Raw genomic sequence first — 21,846 nt, 5'->3', positions numbered from 1 at the left:
ATGATGACCAGGAAACAGTATTCTAATAATTTGTTTTATTTCATTACAATTATAACGGTTCTTTGTCGTATTTATTTGTGTCATACTTGTACGGTTATCTTAGAAAAATTACAAGCCTTCAGAATGTATTTTCCCGTTGACAAAACCCAAAATTCAGCATGCGTCTTTATGCATCGATGACCGTGTGCCGCTTGTGTAACACCGATTGTTTGGTGCACTGGACAAAGAAGCAGATTATCCAGTAAATTATCCAACAATATCCCACTCGCGAGCGCAACCAAAGTAAAAGGATTGTTTCGTAGCGGGAAGCAAACACATACAACTGCGATTTTGATTTAAGCGATACAATTTATCTCACACAAGCTGTGTCATCCTATTCCGCTGATCCATGCGGGTTTCGTAGCACCGTACTATATTCATATGAATACGGGACGCAAAGCGAACAGCAGTATGTGCATCACTCAAAAATGCTGAAAGCCGGAAACAAATTGTACTTTATGTGCGTTCAAAATGAAATTTATGCCATCACGTGTCTGGTGCTCTTGGGACCGTCCACCTGCGATTTGTTACGACTCACAAGACTCAAAGTTATATAAATAGGTACAATCATTTGGAGAAATCATACTTCAAGCAGAAGGCAACAATGAAAATCAGTTCAATAGGATTTTTTGTACTCCCAAAGCCGGTGTTGTTGCTGGGACATTTTCGTATATTTTTATTTACTTAACGATTGCAATATGTTAATTCTGAGTTCCAGGATCTCGCCCTCCCTCTACTATGGTTAGCTTAATTGCTCCGGTAAATGAAACTGATGGATGCGGCTGCTGCTGCTACTGAAAGGCTATCGATAAAATCTGCAGTTCACTCTCGCCTCCCTGTTAAGCGCTAGCCTTTTCGCTCTGTTCCGACACAGTGGCCATCGTATTGGATTGAGCGGCAATAGCACTCGAGGATGGAGCAGCCGTATAGCCGTACATTGGCTGGAAAGCCTCACCGTCATCGCCCTCCTCTCCCTCACCGTCCGAGTCGAACGTGTTGTCCGGGATGTCGTACAACCGTACCATCGGCTTGTTCGGATCCTTCATGATCAGATACTTGCCGTCCTTCTGCTTCATGCAGATGTCGATAATACACCGCAAAATACCCCAAGCATTATCCATGCTCAGGTTGATCTGGTTCGCAAACTCCTGCGGTTTGAACTGCTGCGTGCCCAGGATAACGTGCTTGGACGAGTCACGCACGTGCGCACGGGAAACGTAACCGAACTTGAGCTGATCGGAACCAGCCAATAGCGCCTGCACCGTCCACTTGGCAAGCTTGCACGAGTTGTTGCGCAGCTCGTTGGCCAGGATGGCACCGCGCTGCGTGTCCAGCTTCTGGCGCCACTCGACGGCATTCGCGATCTTCGAGTCCCATTCGTTCAGTGCCTTGATCGTCAGGAACTGAATGTCGCCCTGGGGCATCTTCAGTACCGCATCGTGCTCACACCGGGCCACCAGCGTAATACCATTGTTTAGATCCCATTTACGATAGCGATAGGCAACGCTGGCCACCTCGCCATCCTCCTCATCGCCGATGAACGGGTTCGGCTTGTCGAACTTGTATTTCGGGTCCTTTTCGCCGTTCTTCAGCACCTGCTGGCTGAAGTTGTGATTGATAAATGTTGCCTCGATGGACAAATTGCGCGGCGCGTTCAGCGGTGCCCCATCCTCGGTCGGAGGATCACTAGCCGTCTCGTTGACAGTCAACAGATCGAACTCAGTATTGTCGCGCTTGTCCATGAACAGTTTGCCGCCAATTTTGTCAATCACGATATCCCACGAGTAGTTCGACCGTGTGCAGCACATGATTGTCGCCAATAGTGCATCGGTCGCGTACACATTTCCCACCGTCTTTGACAGCTGACGGATGATCGGATCGTCTGTCGTCGTGACGGTGTGGAAGATCCGGTCGACGCTCTGCAGCGGTCGCTCGTTCTTCACGTTTACACGATCGTACGTCTTGTCGTAGTACTCGAGCGTACCGCACGTTATGATGTCTTCGCCTTCCTTCACGCTCGGCAGCGACAATTTGGCCAGCCGCGGAAAGTCCATCTCTTCGATCGTTACCCAATCCGGGCGCACCGTAACGGACGCATCGCGAATCTTTGGCGGCGGGCCACGCATACCCCACTTGCGTGTGGTACCGCGACGCTGATCACGGAGCTTCGACGCACTCTTGGAAAGGGTCGTCATGCCACCGACCTGTACGCCACCACGGGCACCCCGACCGCGACCCGAGCTAAATACCAAATAAAGCACGTTAATACGTTTCGTTCCACTATTAATTCTTACCACAATCACACACCGATTGTTACGCATATTGCCACGGAACCGTCCTCGCTGATGAGGCGGCTTCTGGATCCTCGCACTATCAACCAGATGGAATGTCGTCTCATCCTCCTCGTGGAAGTAAGCGTACTGGCTGCCTCCGCCGAACTGCGACGCGTACTTATCTGCAACACAGTAGAGCATCACAATTAAAAACAAACCCAAACGCAGTCCACCCAAACTTTTCTTAACAAATGTAGTATTGAGGTTATGTTACACTAACTCGAAAACTTCTTGTCCGTCTGGGCCGTGCCCGTCCAGTCGCTGATCTTTCCTAAACGGTCGCTCTTGCTGAACGGCTGATAAGGAATGTCCTTGAACGCTTCAGGCAACTCGCAAGGACCTAAAAACAGACAAACAACCCCGTACGGCGTTAAACAAATTCGGTATTACAATCTATTTCCCGACAACCGGGACATGCACACAACTGCTTACCCCAGCTATCTTCGTTGCATTGGAGCTGCGGCGGTTCGAACGTCGCAATCTCCGGCGTACAGCTAATGGTTTCACTCATCCTAAACGCGCTGCCCCGAGAACCGACAATATGCCTGGTTTTACCGAATAATCGACAAAATTAGGCTGCACTACCGGAGAAAAAGGTGCTCTTCAATTTATCAGCAAAGCGACCGAACGTGGCTGCTTTTCTATTTGACAGCCCGAAATGATACCTGTCAAACACCAATGGCAGGGTTGTACAAAAAGCTTTACGCAGTGAAATTACATTGTAGACAATAACATCATTTTCGGTAGTCCCCGCCCATAGGGTTTGAAGATACCCTGAACTTATTTGTAACAATATGGGCTCAAATTGCTCATAATAAGAAAAAATTGTATGGAAATTGTTTAAATTTATGTTTCCGAGGCTCTTATAGTAAAAAAACAAAACTGTTAATGAAAATTGTGACATATTCAGGACACGTATTTCATTAATTTTCACACCAATTTCAGCATGTTTATACCCGTGATCGGATACTTCGCTCGGACGGAAATTTTATCAAGAAAATCGAAAAAGTAACAGGAGCGAAGAACACGCGTGGAGGTAACATTTCATTAATTTTCACACCAATTTCAGCATGTTTATACCCGTGATCGGTTACTTCGATCGGACGGAAATTTTATCCCGAAAATCGAAAAAGTAACAGGAGCGAAGAACACGCGTGGAGGTAACAATTCATTAATTTTCACACCAATTTCAGTATGTTTATACCCGTGATCGGATACTTCGATCGGACGGAAATTTTATCCCGAAAATCGAAAAAGAAACAGGAGCGAAGAACAGGCGTGGAGGTAACATTTCATTAATTTTCAAATCAACTATGAAATATTTTATGAAAAGTTTCATGAAATATTTCATGAAACTTTTCATGAAATTTTCATGAAATATTTCATGAAATATTTCATGAAACTTTTCATGAAATATTTCATGAAACTTTTCATGAAATATTTCATGAAAATTTTCATGAAAAGTTTCATGAAAATTTTCATGAAAAGTTTCATGAAAATTTTCATGAAAAGTTTCATGAAATATTTCATGAAAAGTTTCATGAAATATTTCGTTAAACTTTTCATGAAATATTTCATTAAACTTTTCATATAATATTTTATGGTTGGTTTGAAAATTAATGAAATGTTACCTCCACGCCTGTTCTTCGCTCCTGTTACTTTTTCGATTTTCGGGATAAAATTTCCGTCCGATCGAAGTATCCGATCATGGGTATAAACATGCTGAAATTGGTGTGAAAATTAATGAAATGTTACCTCCACGCCTGTTCTTCGCTCCTGTTACTTTTTCGATTTTCGGGATAAAATTTCCGTCCGATCGAAGTATCCGATCACGGGTGATAAACATGCTGAAACTGGTGTGAAAATTAATGAAATGTTACCTCCACGCGTGTCGTGCTTTTCATTCTTACACATATATGACACTGAATCTAAAAAAGCTTTTTATTCTTACACATAGATGACACTGCATCGAAAAATGCTTTTCATGCTTACACATAGATGACACTGTAGTGAAAAGAGCTTTTAATTCTTACACATAGATGACACTGTATTTAAACAAGGTTTTCATTCTTACACATAGATGACGTCTTCAACTTTTTACGCTTGATACCATTACCCAAGGTGAATTAATAATGAACAATTTAATAAGAAACGATTACTATTATAAATTTTATGATTTTCCTAAGGTTATATTAATTTCTTAAATGGAACAACATTGTTTCAACATATTTTTAACTTCAAAAATCTTTCACCATTTATTCCTCGCACGTAACTATCTACAGAAAATCGACGAAAACCACAACGGACCACCCTGTGCCTTTTGGGAGGGGAAAAATAAAGACACAAATTGTAGCCAGTTGACAGCGAAGAAAACAACACACATATTTACGATTGCGACTTATCACTTAACTTAGTCAATTCTGTTATCGTATGCTCGAATTCGTTTGCGAGCAGTGTGTGAAATAACTGTTAATTGAACCTTTAAGCGACTCATTCACCAGCTTCGGCCCACCGCAAATGCCAATATGCTGGTGCTAGTGTTAGGCGACCTACACATTCCCCACCGGTGCAGCAGTGTTCCGGCCAAGTTTAAAAAGTTGCTAGTTCCGGGGCGTATACATCACATTCTGTGCACCGGGAACCTATGCAGCAAGGAATCGTACGATTATCTGAAGACGCTCGCCAACGATGTGCACATTGTGCGCGGTGATTTCGACGAAAACACCAACTACCCGGAACAGAAGGTCGTCACCGTCGGGCAGTTTCGGATTGGACTATCACATGGCCACCAGGTGGTGCCGTGGGGCGATCCGGAAGCGTTAGCGCTGATCCAGCGACAGCTTGACGTGGACATACTGATATCGGGGCACACGCATAAGTTCGAGGCGTACGAACACGAGAACAAGTTCTACATCAATCCGGGCTCGGCTACCGGTTCCTATAACCCGCTGGACACCTCCGTCATTCCGTCCTTTGTGCTGATGGACATCCAGAGTACGACGGTCGTAACGTACGTGTACCAGCTTGTCGGTGACGACGTGAAGGTGGAACGAATTGAGTATAAGAAGAATTGAGCGCCGTCCCGTGGTGCCACGGGCGCATCTCGCAAGGCCGTAATAGGACGCGTAAATCGAATAACGAGAGATGTGAATTTAACTATGCATAAATATAATTGTATTCGTGAATGAAAATTGTTTTACACGTGGAAACATCATTTTGGTGATGGTGACTGCTGCCAATATGCAGTAAGGTAAAGTGGCAAGCAAGCGAGTGTTTTTTAAAAGTTCCACCTCCGAAAAAACGAAACAACAAATCGCACAGCAGCAGCTGTTTGTCTTTTACATTCTTCTTCGCATTGGGTACCCTCGGTTCCGCACTTTGATTGTCGCTGGCCGCCTGAAAGCGTCAATGGAATGATGGTCTGTGAACCGAGAGCGATCTCACGAAAGCATACATCTGTCCTTGGAGGCACTATTTCCGCTACCAACAGCAATTCTGCGCGACGTATTGGAGGGATTTCGTTCCTGCTGGTTTTGGCGTAATTGTGCCTGTTGATCTTCTTCCTGCATGGACAATGCAATCGCACGAGCCAGGGCTTCATCCTCCGACATTCCGCCCTGTATTATAGCAATGTGTTCGTTTGCTGTGGTCGATGTAACAGCGCTGCTTCGGACGGCACTGGCACTGCTTGTAATGCCAGACCGGAAGGCGGCGAATGGCCCGGATGATGTTGATTTGCTAGTGGTTTGTCGCTGAATGGCGGCCGTTGCTACGAGATTCCGCTGACCCGCTGCCGGTCCGGCACAGTCATGATCGGTGGTGTGACGATGCTTCAGGCAAAAGTTCAACCGACACACGCTACAGTTAACGGGAATAAGTTCCTTTTTCTTGCAGTTACGATACGAACAGCGGTTGGTGTATATTTTCTTTCGGTCTGATGTACAGAACCGATCGATATGCGCACCCACTGTGATATCGGGCGATACGTCGCGCGGAGTCGGAACCGGATCACCGCACAGTGGACAGATAGGAACTTGAACATCTTTCTTGTAGGCCGAAGGGCACGCATGGTCCTTGTAGCTGAAGTGATCCGAGCTGCAAACAAAGAACACGGAAGTGGAAACACGTAAAGCATAAAGCCAACTATACATAAAACCGCTGACGAAATATCGGAATACATACCAAAATATGGCACCACAGGCGTCGCATTTCATTGGCAAAAAGTCCAACTTGTTGCAGAACTGCTCCGAGCAGTGTTTGCCCAAATTCGGAAACTCCATTGTGATGGCACCTTATGTTGAACGTATTTCCGTGTGTGTTTTAACTAATGCGGCACTATCGTTTCACTATCGATGAGTCACTTCCAAGCGTGCCTACACTTCGCGCCTCTACGTCACTTATTAAACAGATGGAACAGGCCTGTTGGTGCGTATATTTATGTATAGCAATTGCCTGCAAAACCTCCCTGAACATTCGCGTCTCTTCGCGTGAAATGACTTGACAATTTAGATGTTTAGGTTTTGTCATCTTTTTTGACAATCACGCTAGACAGATAATCTGACCTTGAATGTGAAAAATTTGTAAAACAATGCCAAAGGTGATATTAGAAACGCTTAAATAACGGGGAAATTTCTTTTAATACCACATAATACATTTTATGCTGCGCTTCACGACCATACGAATACCGATGGGAAGAAAATCCCAAAAAAGCCATTGTTTACAATCCCCCATTCGTACCGACTCGATTCAACCCTGGCAGTGTACCGACACCGTGTGACAGCTGTCAAGCGACGCCATTTTGTTCGGTAACGTCACCGGCGCTGGCTTTGCTTTTTTCCTTTCGCGATTTGTCAAAAAACGCGATCTATACGGTGTGGCCGTACGGTCTGTAACTTTCGCCGTAAAAAACGAGATTTATCTCATTTTCACGTGCCCAAAAAGTGTATGCACAACAACCTAAAGTGAGCCGCAAGCAAGAGTTAACGAATTCACCATGTCTCGCTATGTGCAACGTCCGGAAAATGCTCTGAAAAGAGCGAACGGTGAGTAGGGTTTTGCGGTCCCTGGGGTGGTTGCTCCGGGGGCGGCTCAAATTCCAATATGGACGACACGTCAAATGTCCACGTTTTGATGCGCAACGATTGTGTGTTTATTTGTGCCGGTCGTTGGTACCTCTCGTTGCAGAATTCATCGATGTTGGTAAGAAGGCACGTGCCCTGGACACCCTCCAGGAGGTGTTCCGGGCGAAGAAATGGAACTACAACTGGTCGGAGTCGGTCATCGAACCGGTCATGTTCAAGTATCTGGATCTTTGCGTGGAGCTGAAGAAATCGCACATCGCGAAGGAGGGTCTGTTCCAGTACCGGAACATGTTCCAGCTGGTGAACGTAGGCTCGCTAGAGAATGTGATCCGCGGTTACCTGAAGATGGCTGAGGAGCGCACGGAACAAGCGCAACAACAGTCGTCCCAGGCCATCCTGGACATTGACGATCTGGACAATTTAGCTACGCCCGAATCGATCCTGATGAGTGCGGTGTGCGGCGAGGACGCTCAGGATCGCTCGGACCGTACGATCCTGCTACCGTGGGTAAAGTTTCTGTGGGAAAGCTACTGCCAGTGTTTGGAGCTGCTGAAGGTGAATTCGCACTGCGAAACGCTGTACCACGACATCGCCCGGATGGCATTTCAGTTCTGTCTGAAGTACAACCGTAAGATGGAGTTCCGCAAGCTGTGCGAGAAGCTGCGCAAGCATCTGGAGGACATTAGCAAGGTATCGTCGCAGACGGCGAACGTGAGCATCTCGAAGCCGGAAACGCAGCAGCTCAATCTGGAGACGCGCTTGCATCAGCTCGATTCTGCCATCCAGATGGAGCTGTGGTTGGAAGCGTATAAGGCCATCGAAGATATTCACGGGCTGATGGCAATGTCGAAGAAAACGCCACTGCCGAAAACAATGGCACTGTACTACACGAAGCTGGCCATGGTATTCTGGAAGGCAGGCAATCAGCTGTTCCACGCCTCTGCACTGCTGAAACTGTTCCAGCTGTCGCGTGATATGAAGAAGAACGTAACAGCAGAGGAAATCCAGCGCATGACGACGCATGTGCTGATTGCCACGTTGGCTATTCCGCTACCATCGGCCCATCCGGAGTTTGATCGGTTCATCGAAACGGATAAGAGTCCCATGGAGAAGGCTCAGCGTCTGGCGTTCCTGCTCGGGCTGCAACAATCACCCTCGAGGGCACTCTTGCTCAAGGAGCTGATTCGATTGAATGTTCTGCAGCTGGCAGCGCCCCAGTTTCGTCATCTCTACCATCTGCTGGAGGTGGAGTTTGATCCACTGAATCTGTGTGAACAGGTGCAAAAGATCGTGGACGACATCGAGGCTGATCCGAACTCGGTGTACGGACAGTACGTGCAGGCCTTGAAGGACGTTACGTTGGTGCGCCTGGTGCGTCAAATTTCACAAGTATATCAAACGATTGAGTTTCCGCGTCTGCTAGAGTTGGCAAAGTTTGCCGACTACCACCACCTGGAGCGTATTCTGGTGGACTGTGTGCGTCACAACGATATGCAGATTACAATCGACCATCGCAATGGGTGTGTACATTTTGGAACGGATCTATCGGAGAGCCAGCGTGAGGACCATCCCGACGGGCCGACCCTACAGTCGATGCCCTCGGAGCAGATCCGTTCGCAACTGGTCAATATGTCGGTGGTGTTGCATAGGGCCATTGCTACGATCGATCCGAACCGCAAGAAGGAAGAAAGGGAACGTTTACGGGCGCAGATGGTGCACCAGTACGAAGAAAATGCGGACAAGGAGCACCAGCGTATTTTGCAGCGCCAGAAGAAGATCGAAGATCGCAAGGAATACATCGAGCGGATGAATCAGGAGCGCGAGGAGGAAGAGCTGCGCCAGGCGGAGGAGCAGGCCCGTATGTTGAAGCTGGCTGAACAGCGCCGGCTGGAGGCGGAGAATGAGGAGCGGGAGCGCAAGCGACATGAAAACGAGCTGCAGATGATGAAAGAGCGCAACATGAAGGAGAAGATCGAGCAGATCAAACAGACCGCTACCGGACAGAAACTGCTGAAGAAGATGGACGAGGAAGAGATCCGCAAGCTGAACACGGAAGAGATTGCGGCCCGCGAAGCGGAGGAACGTCTGAAGGAGCGCAAGGCGCATGACAACAACCTAAAGACGCAGGAAAAGAAGATCGATTACTTTGAGCGTGCCAAGCGGCTGGAGGAGATTCCGCTCATCGAGAAGTATCTGCAGGACCGTTCGGTGCAGGACAAAGAGTTCTGGGAGAAGCAGGAAGCAGACCGCATTGAGGCGACCATTGCGGAGCGCAAGAATGCGGAGGCGTGCCAGGAACGGTTGAAGCGAATGTTGCCCGACCGCGATGTGTACTGGCAGCAGCTGAAGAACGAGCGTGGCAATCAGTTCGCCGAGAAACTGAAGCTGTTCAATTTGGCGCTGGAGGAGGAACGCAAACGTCGTCTGGCGGATCGCGTTGTTAAGCGTCGCGAAGAGCGCCGCATGAAATGGCTGAAGGAGAAGGAGGAGGAACGGCGCCGTATTGAGGAAGAAATTCGCAAGCAGAAGGAAGAGGCGGATCGCATTGAGCGTGAGCGCCGTGCCGAAGAGAGACGCATTGCGGACGAAAAGAATCGACAGCTGGCGGAGAAGCAGCTTGCTATTGCAGAAGAGGTGGAGCGCAGACGGAAGGAAGAGCTTGAGCAGATGAAGGAAGCGGACGGTCGTCGGGACCGGCGTGCTGGAGGTGCCAGTGATCCGAAACCTGAAGAAAGCTGGCGTAGAGGGCCAGCGGCTGCTACCACCAATCCCGCCACCAGTAGTGATGAACCGAAGAAGAATGTCTGGCAGGCATCTGGCCGATATGTACCCGGACCTCGTGAGCGAGGTGGAGAGGCAGGACCCAAAGATAAGTGGCGTTCGGGACCGGAAGATCACGAGAAGGATGGAGGTGCACGTGACGGTGGCGGTATGCGTCGTGGTGGTGAGATGCGTCGTGGACAGGATGACCGTGGACCCATCCGACGTGGTGGTGATGACCGTGGGGAACGTGACGATCGAGGACCAATCCGTCGTGGTGCTGGTGGTACTGGTGGTGGTGCACCACCAGCAGCTGGTGGTCCACGCCGCGGAGATGATCGTCCGGGCGGTGGTTTCACTCGTGATCGTCGCGATGACCGTGGTCCTCGAGGCGGTGACCGTGATAACAATTGGCGCCGCGGTCCGACCGAAAACAGCGATGAAAACCGACGTGGCCCAGGACAGAGAGATGAAGGACGACAGGACACCTGGCGCAATCCACGTCAGGAGGCTGCACCCAAACCGAAGGAAGAACGACCACAGCGTGAACCTCGCCCTCAGGAAAATGGTACGACATGCATTCGTAAACATAACCGTATGTTACTAATATTTTTTATTCTTGTTTTTTTTTCAGCACCCCCACGCAGTAACGCCGGTCCAGATGAGGAAGGATGGACGGATGTGAAACACCGTTAGAGATAAGATGGGCTACACTCCCGGTCTTCTACAACGGATGCTGTCTGCGGCTAGTGTTGCCATTGATTCACGGACAGATCTGAACGTTGACAACGGTTTGCTATATCCTTTGTGACATGCATGGTAATATAGGAGAACGGAGAGAGGAGATCGACAGTGGCATCTATGCTTAGGTAACTTCACAATAAAGTATAATTACTAATATGGGAAATAACTTTTCTGCGTTTACGTGAAGCTTTCATCAGAAATTAAATACCATAGTCTCATCATTTTGCTATAGACGATAATACGGTGGGATTAGTATTATGAAATGTTAATAAACGAAATGTTTCTCAATAAATACATGATGTTTCAATGATAAGTAAAATACCTATACCTTACAACGCATTGAAGTTTGGAATAGGGAATGAACTTATACGCTTCACGTTTATGGCGAAGGTTTTATTGTCTTCTTCGAAGCATCCTAGAGTGGAACGAAATTTGTACGTTCCAAATTAAACGACTTATACACTTAAATTGTACGCTAATATAATATACCGATCAACATCATTTTAAAAGAAATGGTGCGTACGAATTGAACGAACTCGCGCCCACAGCGCTAATTACGGTTCGCAAAGCTCGAAGTCCTGAAAGTTAATATTGATTCCGTTCCGTTCATACTCCTTCACGTACTTTCGCACCAATGCTTCCGTATCGATGCAGTCCAGCTTCTCCTGTATGCGCATTCGCAGCGGATTCTCGATTGCATCCATTATCTGGTAACGTAGCAGATTCGGCAGTATATTTACTGCGGCCTCGATAATATAATCGAACGTACCGGCACCGTCACAGCGCACCTGGATGTTGCCGAGCTCTAGCTGAATGTCTTGCAGTTTGAGCTTCTTGCGCAGATCTAGAGGTTGCTCGACCCGGAACTCAACCCGTATGTGTTCCACCGTGAACTGTGCCCGACCGGCATGGGATAGCATTCCGCGACCGATCGATATTTCCCATTGCGTTGAACCGGTGATGCGTTGCGTTGCCACGTGCATCCCAAGCGTAGCGGAGTTGTTCTGCATCGTAATAGAGATGTCACCGTACCGGTAGAAGCTGGAACCACCACTGATCCAGGTGTGCATCGTCTGCATGCCAAAGATGCCGGCCGTATTGTTGTATTCTGGCACGAGGAAGGGATCAAACCCCTTGGCCCGCACTATCCCACGCATCTCACCGATCGCCATATCGAGCGGCGAGATCGAGTTGGGCAGGATGAATTCGTTCTCGACCGTTATGTTCAGCATCCGGGTGTCGACTTCCTCGCGGATTTTCGTGTACGCTTCGGACAGCATGAACGGTTTCATCGTGTCGTACACCAGGTTGGATGCCGAGTTGACCACACTCTGGAAAATGCTACCCATGAAGCCGAGGTTCTGGAAGTCCATCGCCATATCATCGAACGCAATGTCCAGCTCGATGTCCTTGGTGCGCAGCGTACCGTCCCGTTCAACGGCCAGCGACACGTTTGCCTTGGTGAGCACATTTCGCATCAGCACCGTGAAGGGACCCTCGGCCCGGTTAAAGAACGTGCTCATCGTGTAGTTTCCATTGACATTGATCTCGTCGATCGATATCTGCGTCGTGATGGACATGCTGTTCAGCTCGGTGCGGAAGAAGCGGATCCGAAACCGGGACATGCCGTGGGCGAGCACATTGCGCAGATGCATCTTGGCGAAGGAGAACGACTGCTTAATCTCCGGAATTGGCATCGGGTCGGGTATGGTTGCGCCCGGCAGTCCAACCGGATCTTCCTGTTTGTAAAGATCGATGATGGCAAACAGTTGCTCCGAGAGGAGCGTTTCTCCGGCCATCTGCAAACCTGCCCGGGCATTGCTTTTGGGCGCTGTTGGGTATGTGAAATATTGAATTTTCCGTCGGACGGCTCGTTAATCGTTGCTAGTGCTCCACGTTGTACATACCGTTCGGGGTGCACACAGCCACACTGATAAGACAGATCAAATTGATCCACAATAGGGTGATTACTCCTCTTGCCATCGTCATTGGCGATCGCCGACACGAACACAAATATCAAACACGAAACAACACGCACCACAGTATCGCACAGCGGCGCCACAAGTAAATTGAAGTTTGTACGTCCAATGCCGATTTACCACTGGCCTCGGCCGATCCCGAACAGCATCACGCTGCCTGCAAGGTTTGGGATGAACGTTCGCATCTTATCACCATTATCAGTTTCTTACAGTCGGCCGATGACGACGATTCGATCCTCAGCGTGTGGATCGCTGTGAAAGCAAGTTCGGTACACTATTCCCCGAGGAAAGAATGGATTACTTTAGGGAAGATTGTTCGACGCGTCGGGGTCCATTCCGGTCTTATCAGTTGCGCGCAAAAGATTGTTCATTGTTCAGAAACTAGGGACGTGTAATTATTCTAACGATTGGATTTATTTTTACCACGAGAGAGGGCTAATTTGGGATGTGCGTCTGTCGTTCATAGTTTTTTGTGGACATCTAAACAAGTTCAAGATTTCAGTTTTGAAGTAGATTTAGCAGTAGTGTGTTAATGTAGGAACTCCTTCTAAATATGAGGATAATTTAGAATGTGCAAACCTGCTTTTTAATACCTGTACATTTTTTAATTGGCTATGGCAGTATTGCTTCACAACGCACAGAGTTCTTATGAAATTTTCGCTAAACTTATCTGGAGTTGGATTGATGCAGATCAACATTGATCAAGTCTGAGCTTTCTTGTAATGCGAAAGTTTTGTTATGTGTATCTATCTAAAGTAAAATTGTCTCTTTCACCAAATAGTTTAGGTAATTTGAAGCACAATTCTTATTCTACCCACGCCTTGCGCATCAATATCGACAAATATAGCCCGCGGTGCGTAAGTTGAGATCATGCCAAGATACCAAAATTCCTACTCTACCACGAGATCATCGTTGGAACCTTAAATTGAGCCCTCTCATGGTCCCCCAAGCTATGGCTTCATTGCATCGATCCTCAACCTCACGAGTCTTAAAGGTTGCTTGCTTCAATTTACTGTACTATTCGCGTATACATCCCCTCCGATATACATTACTGGGACCTACATCTGGTCATTATCTATGTCATAGGCGATACTAAGGAAGAGAGTTTTTGGCGCCTACTTTTCGCCTTTCAACCTATACTCGCCTGTACCAACTTCAAGCCCTATTTCCCTATACTCCATAGCCTATTTCGATCGTTGATTTCCGAGAATATCTTGTACACCATGTTTGATGGCTAGAATTTTGCTGTATATACTTCACTTACGTTGCTGCATAACACTGGAGGATTTGCTTAACCTCTTCATTCTAGATAAAACGAGAATGGATACTTGGCGATCAACTTGCGATAATCCCTTTAGATTATATTTCGTATCATGTATTAATTTTATTGTATGATACGGCACATTCCATCTGTTAACACCCACTGAGAAAATAGCTGAGCTGTTGGTGAAAAATGTGTGTCACAAGCTTTACGATTCCCATTTTTCAGCAATCAATTCATTCCTCTGTGCAGCTCCTGATACCAGGAGAGCATCCAACGCAGGAGGATGCTTTTCCGTGTCAATCGAGACAGAAATCTCGTCAAAAATTACCGGTTTTTCAAGCTCCTGATACCAGGAGAGCATCCAACGCAGGAGGATGCTTTTCCGTGTCAATTGAGACAGAAAACTCGCCAAAATTTACCAGTTTTTCAAGCTCCCGATACCACGAGAGCTTTTAACGCAGGAGGATGCTTTTTCCGTGTCAATCGAGACAGAAAACTCGCCAAAAATTACCAGTTTTTCAAGCTCCTGATACCAGGAGAGCATCCAACGCAGGAGGATGCTTTTCCGTGTCAATTGAGACAGAAAACTCGCCAAAATTTACCAGTTTTTCAAGCTCCCGATACCACGAGAGCTTTTAACGCAGGAGGATGCTTTTTCCGTGTCAATCGAGACAGAAAACTCGCCAAAAATTACCAGTTTTTCAAGCTCCTGATACCAGGAGAGCATCCAACGCAGGAAGATGCTTTTCCATGTCTATCGAGACAGAAATCTCGCCAAAAATTACCAGTTTTTCAAGCTCCCGACACCAGGAGAGCATCCAACGCAGGAGGATGCTTTTTTTGTGTCAATCGAGACAGAAATCTCACCAAAAATTACCAGTTTTTCAAGCTCCTGATACCAGGAGAGCATCCAACGCGGGAGGATGCTTTTTCGTGTCAATCGAGACAGAAAACTCGCCAAAAATCACCAAGCTCCTGACACCAGGAGAGCATCCAACGCAGGAGGATGCTTTTCCGTGTCAATCGAAACAGAAATCTCGCCAAAAATTACCGGTTTTTCAAGCTCCTGACATCAGGAGAGCATCCAACGCGGGAGGATGCTTTTCCGTGTCAGTTGAGACAGAAAACTCGCCAAAATTTACCAGTTTTTCAAGCTCCCGATACCAGGAGAGCATCCAACGCAGGAAGATGCTTTTCCGTGTCAATCGAGACAGAAATCTCACCAAAAATTACCAGTTTTTCAAGCTCCTGATACCAGGAGAGCATCCAACGCAGGAGGATGCTTTTTCCGTGTCAATTGAGACAGAAAACTCGCCAAAAATTACCAGTTTTTCAAGCTCCTGACACCAGGAGGGCATCCAACCCAGACGGATGCTTTTCCGTGTCAATCGAGACAGAAATCTCGCCAAAATTTACCAGTTTTTCAAAACCCCGATACCAGGAGAGCATCCATCGCAGGAGGATGCTTTTCCGTGTCAATCGAGACAGAAAACTCGCCAAACATTAACAGTTTCTCAAAACCCCGATACCAGGAGAGCATCCAACGCGGGAGGATGCTTTTTCCGTGTCAATCGAGACAGAAAACTCGCCAAAAATTACCAGTTTTTCAAGCTCCCGATACCAGGAGAGCATCCAACGCAGGAGGATGCTTTTTCCGTGTCAATCGAGACAGAAATCTCGCCAAAAATTACCAGTTTTTCAAGCTCCCGATACCAGGAGAGCATCCAACGCGGGAGGATGCTTTTCCGTGTCAATCGAGACAGAAAACTCGCCAAACATTACCAGTTTTTCAAGCTCCTGGTACCAGAAGAGCATCCAACGCGGGAGGATGCTTTTCCGTGTCAATCGAGACAGAAAACTCGCCAAAAATTACCAGTTTTTCAAGCTCCTGATACCAGGAGAGCATCCAACGCAGGAGGATGCTTTTCCGTGTCAATCGAGACAGAAATCTCGCCAAAATTAACCAGTTTTTCAAGCTCCTGATACCAGGAGAGCATCCAACGCACGAGGATGTTTTTTCCGTGTCGATCGAGACAGAAAAACAGAAATATTTCTAATCAAATGTTTCCCGTTCCTTTTGAGGAGGATACGCGTGCGTATAAGCTATTCGGTTGGCACAAAAGACGTGCTACCAAGGTTTTGCGGTCGGGCTTCGCCGCATCATGCGCCCGCCTGAATTGTGTGTACTTGTGCGACACATGTGGGAACTTCGCAGATGCTGCATGCTGCAACAAGTTGCTACATTTAACAACTATAATTTACTAAATACGATAGGTTTAATGCAACCTTTCAAGTTGGTGGAATCCTTTCAAATATTGCGGCTGTTGTAGAAATATGATAGCATTCTACAAAGCAGACGATTTGGACTATTATTGCAATTTATCGGCATTTTAATAATACGCTTATTCAGTCAGTGCTGTTGCCACCAGCACCAGTTAACATTCATTTATACAAAATGGCTCACCTCTTAAATGTCACAGTCCACTGAGCACGACAGATGCAGCAGTTACGTACGGGTAATTTCACTCGTCATGCAATTTTTATTTCCAACCTGTAAGTGAGTTTGCGGCGTGTCATTTGAAGAAAAAGCGAATCCATTACTCTACCCATTGGAATCCTTCCAAAACCCATCCCAGCTGGTGACGTGCTGTCACATTCACGGAAGCAAGCTGCTTGTTTTGTCGACCCAGCTGCTAAAGAAGAAGAAAAAAAACCCCTTCGATTCGATTTTTCCCCCCGCGCACGGTATGTGGTGGAGAGATCCCGGTTCTGCTCCGGTTTTATGTGCCTTGAAATTATGACGAGCCAAGTTGGAACGTTAATTAGTTTCCAGCTGCTGATGGCGGGTGGGGAGAGAATTTTATTGTTCCGGGATTTGGTTCGGTGTGAATTGCTAGGACCGGTTCAGTTCAGCACAGTCAGCCACAGAAAGCACGCACAGAGAAGGGCTTTCTAAGGAGCTTCACGCTTTCCCGTTTTCCCGCACAACCTTCCAAAGCTTTGGTACTTCCCGCTCGGGATGTTGTTCTTGTACTTGTGCGAGGTGTTGTACGATGCACGGCGATGCTAGATCTGGTTGGTAGGTAATGTATTAATTTCCGGAAAGTAGCAAACGCAAGCGATAAATATCGGCGGCGATGGAATAAATCCCGCGAAAATCAGTACCCAACCGGTTCGGCGGCCGTCACGGACGCCAGAATGCCGGGGAGCGCCAACGCGTCTTAAGGGATTAAACCGGAAATGCTTCCGTTGATAAGTCGTTCATTCGATTTTTATTAAATTGCACAACCGGCAGCCGGTCCTACCGCCACCGATTGTTGTCGACGGTGGAGCAGCATGCTGGTAAAGGTAAAGCTGTACTAGGCATAATTATCTTTACGTGAGACGAATTCGGATGGGCTCGGGGTGTACGTGAACTTAAATAATGTTTTCTTCCTCTGTTTTTCATCTCGGAACTTGGAAGCGTTGGGCAGGGTAGCACTGGGATGGTATGGTAAAATATTGGAATAAACCGGGTGTGTTCGGAGAGGGAGGACATTTCGGGGGATGAACCGTGCTGGAGGATCGGCTTTGCGATGGCGATTACGTGCGATGATAAATTTGAGGGTTAAGGGTTATTGTTGCCACCGGTAGGTAATCTAAAACGTGATTTAATGTTCCGATAGAGCAGTATTTTTTGCTTATCTTATAAATTATAGCATCGTTATAGAAAATATTCTTACTGTTCGCTCCTTCTACTTCTGCTACTTCTGTTTCTGCTTCTGTACTGATTTCGATGGATTAATCATACCTTGAACAGTGTTACTATTTTACAAATCGTACTAATTACTACCTGAAGTTTTTTTTTGTTTTCGTGTGTTATCTTGGTATTGTATTCTGTCTTATTTCTCCCATTTGCTACATTTTGTAACCGAACTATACGTTCAATAGCACTTTCAGATAAAAAAATCTTCCACAATGAACGAGATTGATGATAATTATGTCGCTTAAAGTTTCGAAAGATTCGTTAAAATTGTTTGCATTTTTTTCTCCTCGTGAACGTAACATTCGTTACGCCTTCGTTCCCGTCTAATCTTTACTCATATGTGACCTATTTTTTCACTTACGGTTTGTTCTCTTAGGTAAGTTTAACCGCTTTGAAATTTGTTTAAAAGTACAAATACAGTCATTCATCTCATAATGAGTGCCTCGTTCAATAAATTTCTTACATAACGAGCTAATCTGATTGCTGCGAAAATTTCCCTTCAGCGAACAAAATTCCACATCTCACGTGCATTCGAGTTCTTGGAACACTTTTTGTTAACTCGATGCCGAAATCAAAACATTGGTAAAACTTTTTCCTGATATGGAACGTTCCTGACCGGAACGAGCTGACCGGAAGCTGACAGAAACTGACACCAAATAACTAACCATTGATGAACTGGTGACGTTGGTCGTTTGTTGGAATTAGGATTAAGTATTGAAAACAATAACACCTAAAACTAATAATAGAGCCCAAGGAATTCCTAGAATCCCGGTGAAAGAAAGTGTTAGGGTCGAGGCTAAACGATAATAGAACCAAGAGTCTGTTGAATGATAAGCGTCAGGCGAATCGAAACTAATGGATGTTCTCTTACCAGTCAGTACACTGATAAATTATTACTTTGCTTTCTCATGTATTAACGATCATCATATGCAGCGGCGGATCATACGGTAGGCGGAATAGGCGGTCGCCTAGGGCCTCGCCGTGTTGGGGGCCCCAAACAACTTGTGCCGATTATGCGATTTTTGGAAATTTAGCAGCAGAGTTAATTTATAGCATAAAATCTAATTAAAAAGGAAGAAAATTGATTATCCTTGGTTAGATTATTTTTTGTTTTATTTGATTAGCTATATCGGCCCGGTTACACGGCTACGCAAAAGAAGTATGCAGTGTATTCAAACTCCTTCTTCTTTTTTGGCACGACATCTTTAGGATGTTTAAGCCTACCATTTCTGGCTTTTTTACTTTATTTACCCGTAGGATAGTCAGTGCTGCGTACGGAGGTTTGGTGGTCCAAATGAAATTTTTCCGTGGTCCTGTCTTGTACAGACCGACTGCGCTACCAATACACCATCTGGCCGCCCCGTGAACCCTTATATGCCCTTTTACTTCAACCTATTCATGTATTCTATTTCTTGAACGGGATTTTTTCATCTGTTCGTAAATGATCCTACCGTTAGATGCTAGAATAGAAACCATGCTTATTTTCACTTCCGCAATATTCGCAAGCTATTGCCATTGCGATACTCGTGGTGTGGTATTGTTTTCTCTCCCCCATTGAACCGTGAAAATGTCCAGCCTACGTGTTTCGAAACAGTATTGTGGTGGAGTATTGTGTTTAGTATTTCGATTGTCACAATTTTTGCAAGTTTGCAAGCCGGTAATGATGTTATAACCGACACAATCTGTCAGTGTACTACGAAATAGCTAGCATTGATAGCATGAAACGGAAAGCATCCTTCATCTCGCTCAAACTTCCCGTCGGCTGGTACGAAATTCCATACAAACCAGCTGTTTTCAGATTCCCGATACCAGGAAAGCATCCACGGAAGAGGTAGCACCTTGTACAGCAATTTTGGTCGAAAACCGCCAAAAGGTATGCAATATTTAAACACTAACTTTCCCGTTGGTCGAGTAAAATTTTGCAGCAATTTTGCTCAAAAACCGCCGAAAGTTATGCAATGTTTAAACACTAACTTTCCCGTTGGACGTGAAAAATTTCTTCGAAAACTACCAGTTTTCGAATGTATAGTACCAGGGGAGCATCCACGGAAGAGGTAGCACCTGGTAATTTTGCCCGCCTAAAGGTATGCAATGTTTATACACTATCTTTGCAACCAATTTTCCGCCGTAAGGTATGCAATGTTTATACACTAACTTTTCATACAAACCAGCTGTTTTCAGATTTCCGATACCAGGAGAGCATGTTGTTCAAGAGGTAACATCTTCCATCCCCCTCCCCCCTTCCTCCATCAAGATGGCGGACAAGATGGCGGCCAAGATGGCGGACAAGATGGCGGACAAGATGGCGGACAAGATGGCGGACAAGATGGCGGACATGATGGCTGACAAGATGGCGGACAAGATGGCGGCCAAGATGGCGGACAATATGGCGGACACAAGATGGCGGACAAGATGGCGGCCAAGGTGGCGGCCAAGATGGCGGACAAGATGGCGGACAAGATGGCGGCCAAGATGGCGGCCAAGATGGCGGCCAAGATGGCGGCCAAGATGGCGGCCAAGATGGCGGTCAAGATGGCGGTCAAGATGGCGGTCAAGATGGCGGCCAAGATGGCGGCCAAGATGGCGGCCTAGATGGCGGACAAGATGGCGGTCAAGATGGCGGCCAAGATGGCGGACAAGATGGCGGACAAGATGGCGGCCAAGATGGCGGACAAGATGGCGGACAAGATGGCGGACACAAGATGGTGGACAAGATGGCGGACACAAGATGGCGGACAAGATGGCAGAGAAGATGGCGGACAAGATGGCGGACACAAAATGACGGACACAAGATGGCGGACAAGATGGCGGACAAGATGGCGGCCAAGATGGTGGACAAGATGGCGGACAAGATGGCGGACAAGATGGCGGACAAGATGGCGGACAAGATGGCAGACAAGATGGCGGACAATATGGCGGACAAGATGGCGGCCAAGATGGTGGACAAGATGGCGGACAAGATGGCGTCCAAAATGGCGGACAAGATGGCGGACAAGATGGCGGACAAGATGGCGGACAAGATGGTGGCCAAGATGGCGGACAAGATGGCGGCTAAGATGGCGGCTAAGATGGCGGACACAAGATGACGGACACAAGATGGCGGCCAAGATGGCGGCCAAGATGGCGGACAAGATGGCGGAAAAGATGGCGGACACAAGATGACGGACACAAGATGGCGGACACAAGATGGCGGTCAAGATGGCGGCCAAGATGGCGGACAAGATGGCGGACAAGATGGCGGCCAAGATGGCGGACAAGATGGCGGACAAGATGGCGGACACAAGATGGTGGACAAGATGGCGGACACAAGATGGCGGACAAGATGGCAGAGAAGATGGCGGACAAGATGGCGGACACAAAATGACGGACACAAGATGGCGGCCAAGATGGCGGCCAAGATGGCGGACAAGATGGCGGAAAAGATGGCGGACACAAGATGACGGACACAAGATGGCGGACACAAGATGGCGGCCAAGATGGCGGCCAAGATGGCGGACAAGATGGCGGCCAAGATGGCGGACAAGATGGCGGACAAGATGGCGGACAAGATGGCGGACAAGATGGTGGCCAAGATGGCGGCCAAGATGGCGGACAAGATGGCGGCTAAGATGGCGGACACAAGATGGCGGACACAAGATGGCGGACAAGATGGCGGACAAGATGGCGGCCAAGATGGCGGCCAAGATGGCGGCCAAGATGGCGGCCAAGATGGCGGCCAAGATGGCGGCCAAGATGGCGGTCAAGATGGCGGTCAAGATGGCGGCCAAGATGGCGGTCAAGATGGCGGCCAAGATGGCGGACAAGATGGCGGACAAGATGGCGGCCAAGATGGCGGACAAGATGGCGGACAAGATGGCGGACAAGATGGCGGCCAAGATGGCGGACAAGATGGCGGACAAGA

General features: G+C 47.3%; 5 protein-coding genes across 5 annotated transcripts; 2 read left to right on the top strand and 3 right to left on the bottom strand.

The window, feature by feature from the left end:
- Window positions 1–656: 656 nt before the first annotated feature.
- On the bottom strand, window positions 657–3,007 carry LOC128310235 (eukaryotic translation initiation factor 3 subunit D). Its single transcript, XM_053046825.1, has 4 exons — window positions 2,805–3,007; window positions 2,593–2,712; window positions 2,347–2,494; window positions 657–2,280 (listed from the first exon to the last, which is right to left on the bottom strand). Exons 1-4 carry the CDS (start codon window positions 2,881–2,883, stop codon window positions 879–881), a joined length of 1,749 nt encoding a protein of 582 aa, XP_052902785.1. The 5' UTR covers window positions 2,884–3,007; the 3' UTR covers window positions 657–878.
- A 1,732-nt stretch (window positions 3,008–4,739) lies between these two features.
- Window positions 4,740–5,561, top strand: LOC128309518 (vacuolar protein sorting-associated protein 29). Its single transcript, XM_053045929.1, has one exon. It carries the CDS (start codon window positions 4,898–4,900, stop codon window positions 5,444–5,446), a length of 549 nt encoding a protein of 182 aa, XP_052901889.1. The 5' UTR covers window positions 4,740–4,897; the 3' UTR covers window positions 5,447–5,561.
- Window positions 5,165–6,844, bottom strand: LOC128309517 (AN1-type zinc finger protein 2A). The gene is made up of 2 exons (XM_053045928.1): window positions 6,555–6,844; window positions 5,165–6,467 (listed from the first exon to the last, which is right to left on the bottom strand). Exons 1-2 carry the CDS (start codon window positions 6,650–6,652, stop codon window positions 5,813–5,815), a joined length of 753 nt encoding a protein of 250 aa, XP_052901888.1. The 5' UTR covers window positions 6,653–6,844; the 3' UTR covers window positions 5,165–5,812.
- A 385-nt stretch (window positions 6,845–7,229) lies between these two features.
- LOC128309897 (eukaryotic translation initiation factor 3 subunit A) lies at window positions 7,230–11,243 on the top strand. Its single transcript, XM_053046395.1, has 3 exons — window positions 7,230–7,414; window positions 7,557–10,781; window positions 10,848–11,243. Exons 1-3 carry the CDS (start codon window positions 7,366–7,368, stop codon window positions 10,907–10,909), a joined length of 3,336 nt encoding a protein of 1,111 aa, XP_052902355.1. The 5' UTR covers window positions 7,230–7,365; the 3' UTR covers window positions 10,910–11,243.
- Window positions 11,244–11,433: 190 nt separating this feature from the next.
- LOC128298205 (uncharacterized) lies at window positions 11,434–12,940 on the bottom strand. Its single transcript, XM_053033950.1, has 2 exons — window positions 12,865–12,940; window positions 11,434–12,788 (listed from the first exon to the last, which is right to left on the bottom strand). The coding sequence occupies exons 1-2, from the start codon at window positions 12,938–12,940 to the stop codon at window positions 11,512–11,514; spliced, it is 1,353 nt and encodes a 450-aa protein (XP_052889910.1). The 3' UTR covers window positions 11,434–11,511.
- Window positions 12,941–21,846: the final 8,906 nt, after the last annotated feature.

The sequence above is a fragment of the Anopheles moucheti genome, chromosome 2 (genome assembly GCF_943734755.1).
Source record: "Anopheles moucheti chromosome 2, idAnoMoucSN_F20_07, whole genome shotgun sequence".
NCBI lineage: Eukaryota > Metazoa > Arthropoda > Insecta > Diptera > Culicidae > Anopheles > Anopheles moucheti.
This window is presented reverse-complemented; position numbering and strand designations above follow the sequence as displayed.

Bases quoted from the DNA above. Each gene is read 5' to 3' on its own strand.
- LOC128310235 (XM_053046825.1), bottom strand. From the start codon at position 2,883: ATGAGTGAAACCATTAGCTGTACGCCGGAGATTGCGACGTTCGAACCG. The intron at 2,495-2,592 runs GTTAGTGTAACA...ACTGTGTTGCAG, and splicing joins GACGGACAAGAAGTTTTCGA to ATAAGTACGCGTCGCAGTTC. The intron at 2,281-2,346 runs GTGTGTGATTGT...TTTGGTATTTAG, and splicing joins GGCAATATGCGTAACAATCG to CTCGGGTCGCGGTCGGGGTG.
- LOC128309518 (XM_053045929.1), top strand. From the start codon at position 4,898: ATGCTGGTGCTAGTGTTAGGCGACCTACACATTCCCCACCGGTGCAGC.
- LOC128309517 (XM_053045928.1), bottom strand. From the start codon at position 6,652: ATGGAGTTTCCGAATTTGGGCAAACACTGCTCGGAGCAGTTCTGCAAC. The intron at 6,468-6,554 runs GTATGTATTCCG...CTTTGTTTGCAG, and splicing joins GCCTGTGGTGCCATATTTTG to CTCGGATCACTTCAGCTACA.
- LOC128309897 (XM_053046395.1), top strand. From the start codon at position 7,366: ATGTCTCGCTATGTGCAACGTCCGGAAAATGCTCTGAAAAGAGCGAAC. The intron at 7,415-7,556 runs GTGAGTAGGGTT...CTCTCGTTGCAG, and splicing joins TGCTCTGAAAAGAGCGAACG to AATTCATCGATGTTGGTAAG. The intron at 10,782-10,847 runs GTACGACATGCA...TTTTTTTTTCAG, and splicing joins ACCTCGCCCTCAGGAAAATG to CACCCCCACGCAGTAACGCC.
- LOC128298205 (XM_053033950.1), bottom strand. From the start codon at position 12,940: ATGGCAAGAGGAGTAATCACCCTATTGTGGATCAATTTGATCTGTCTT. The intron at 12,789-12,864 runs GTATGTACAACG...CATACCCAACAG, and splicing joins GGCTGTGTGCACCCCGAACG to CGCCCAAAAGCAATGCCCGG.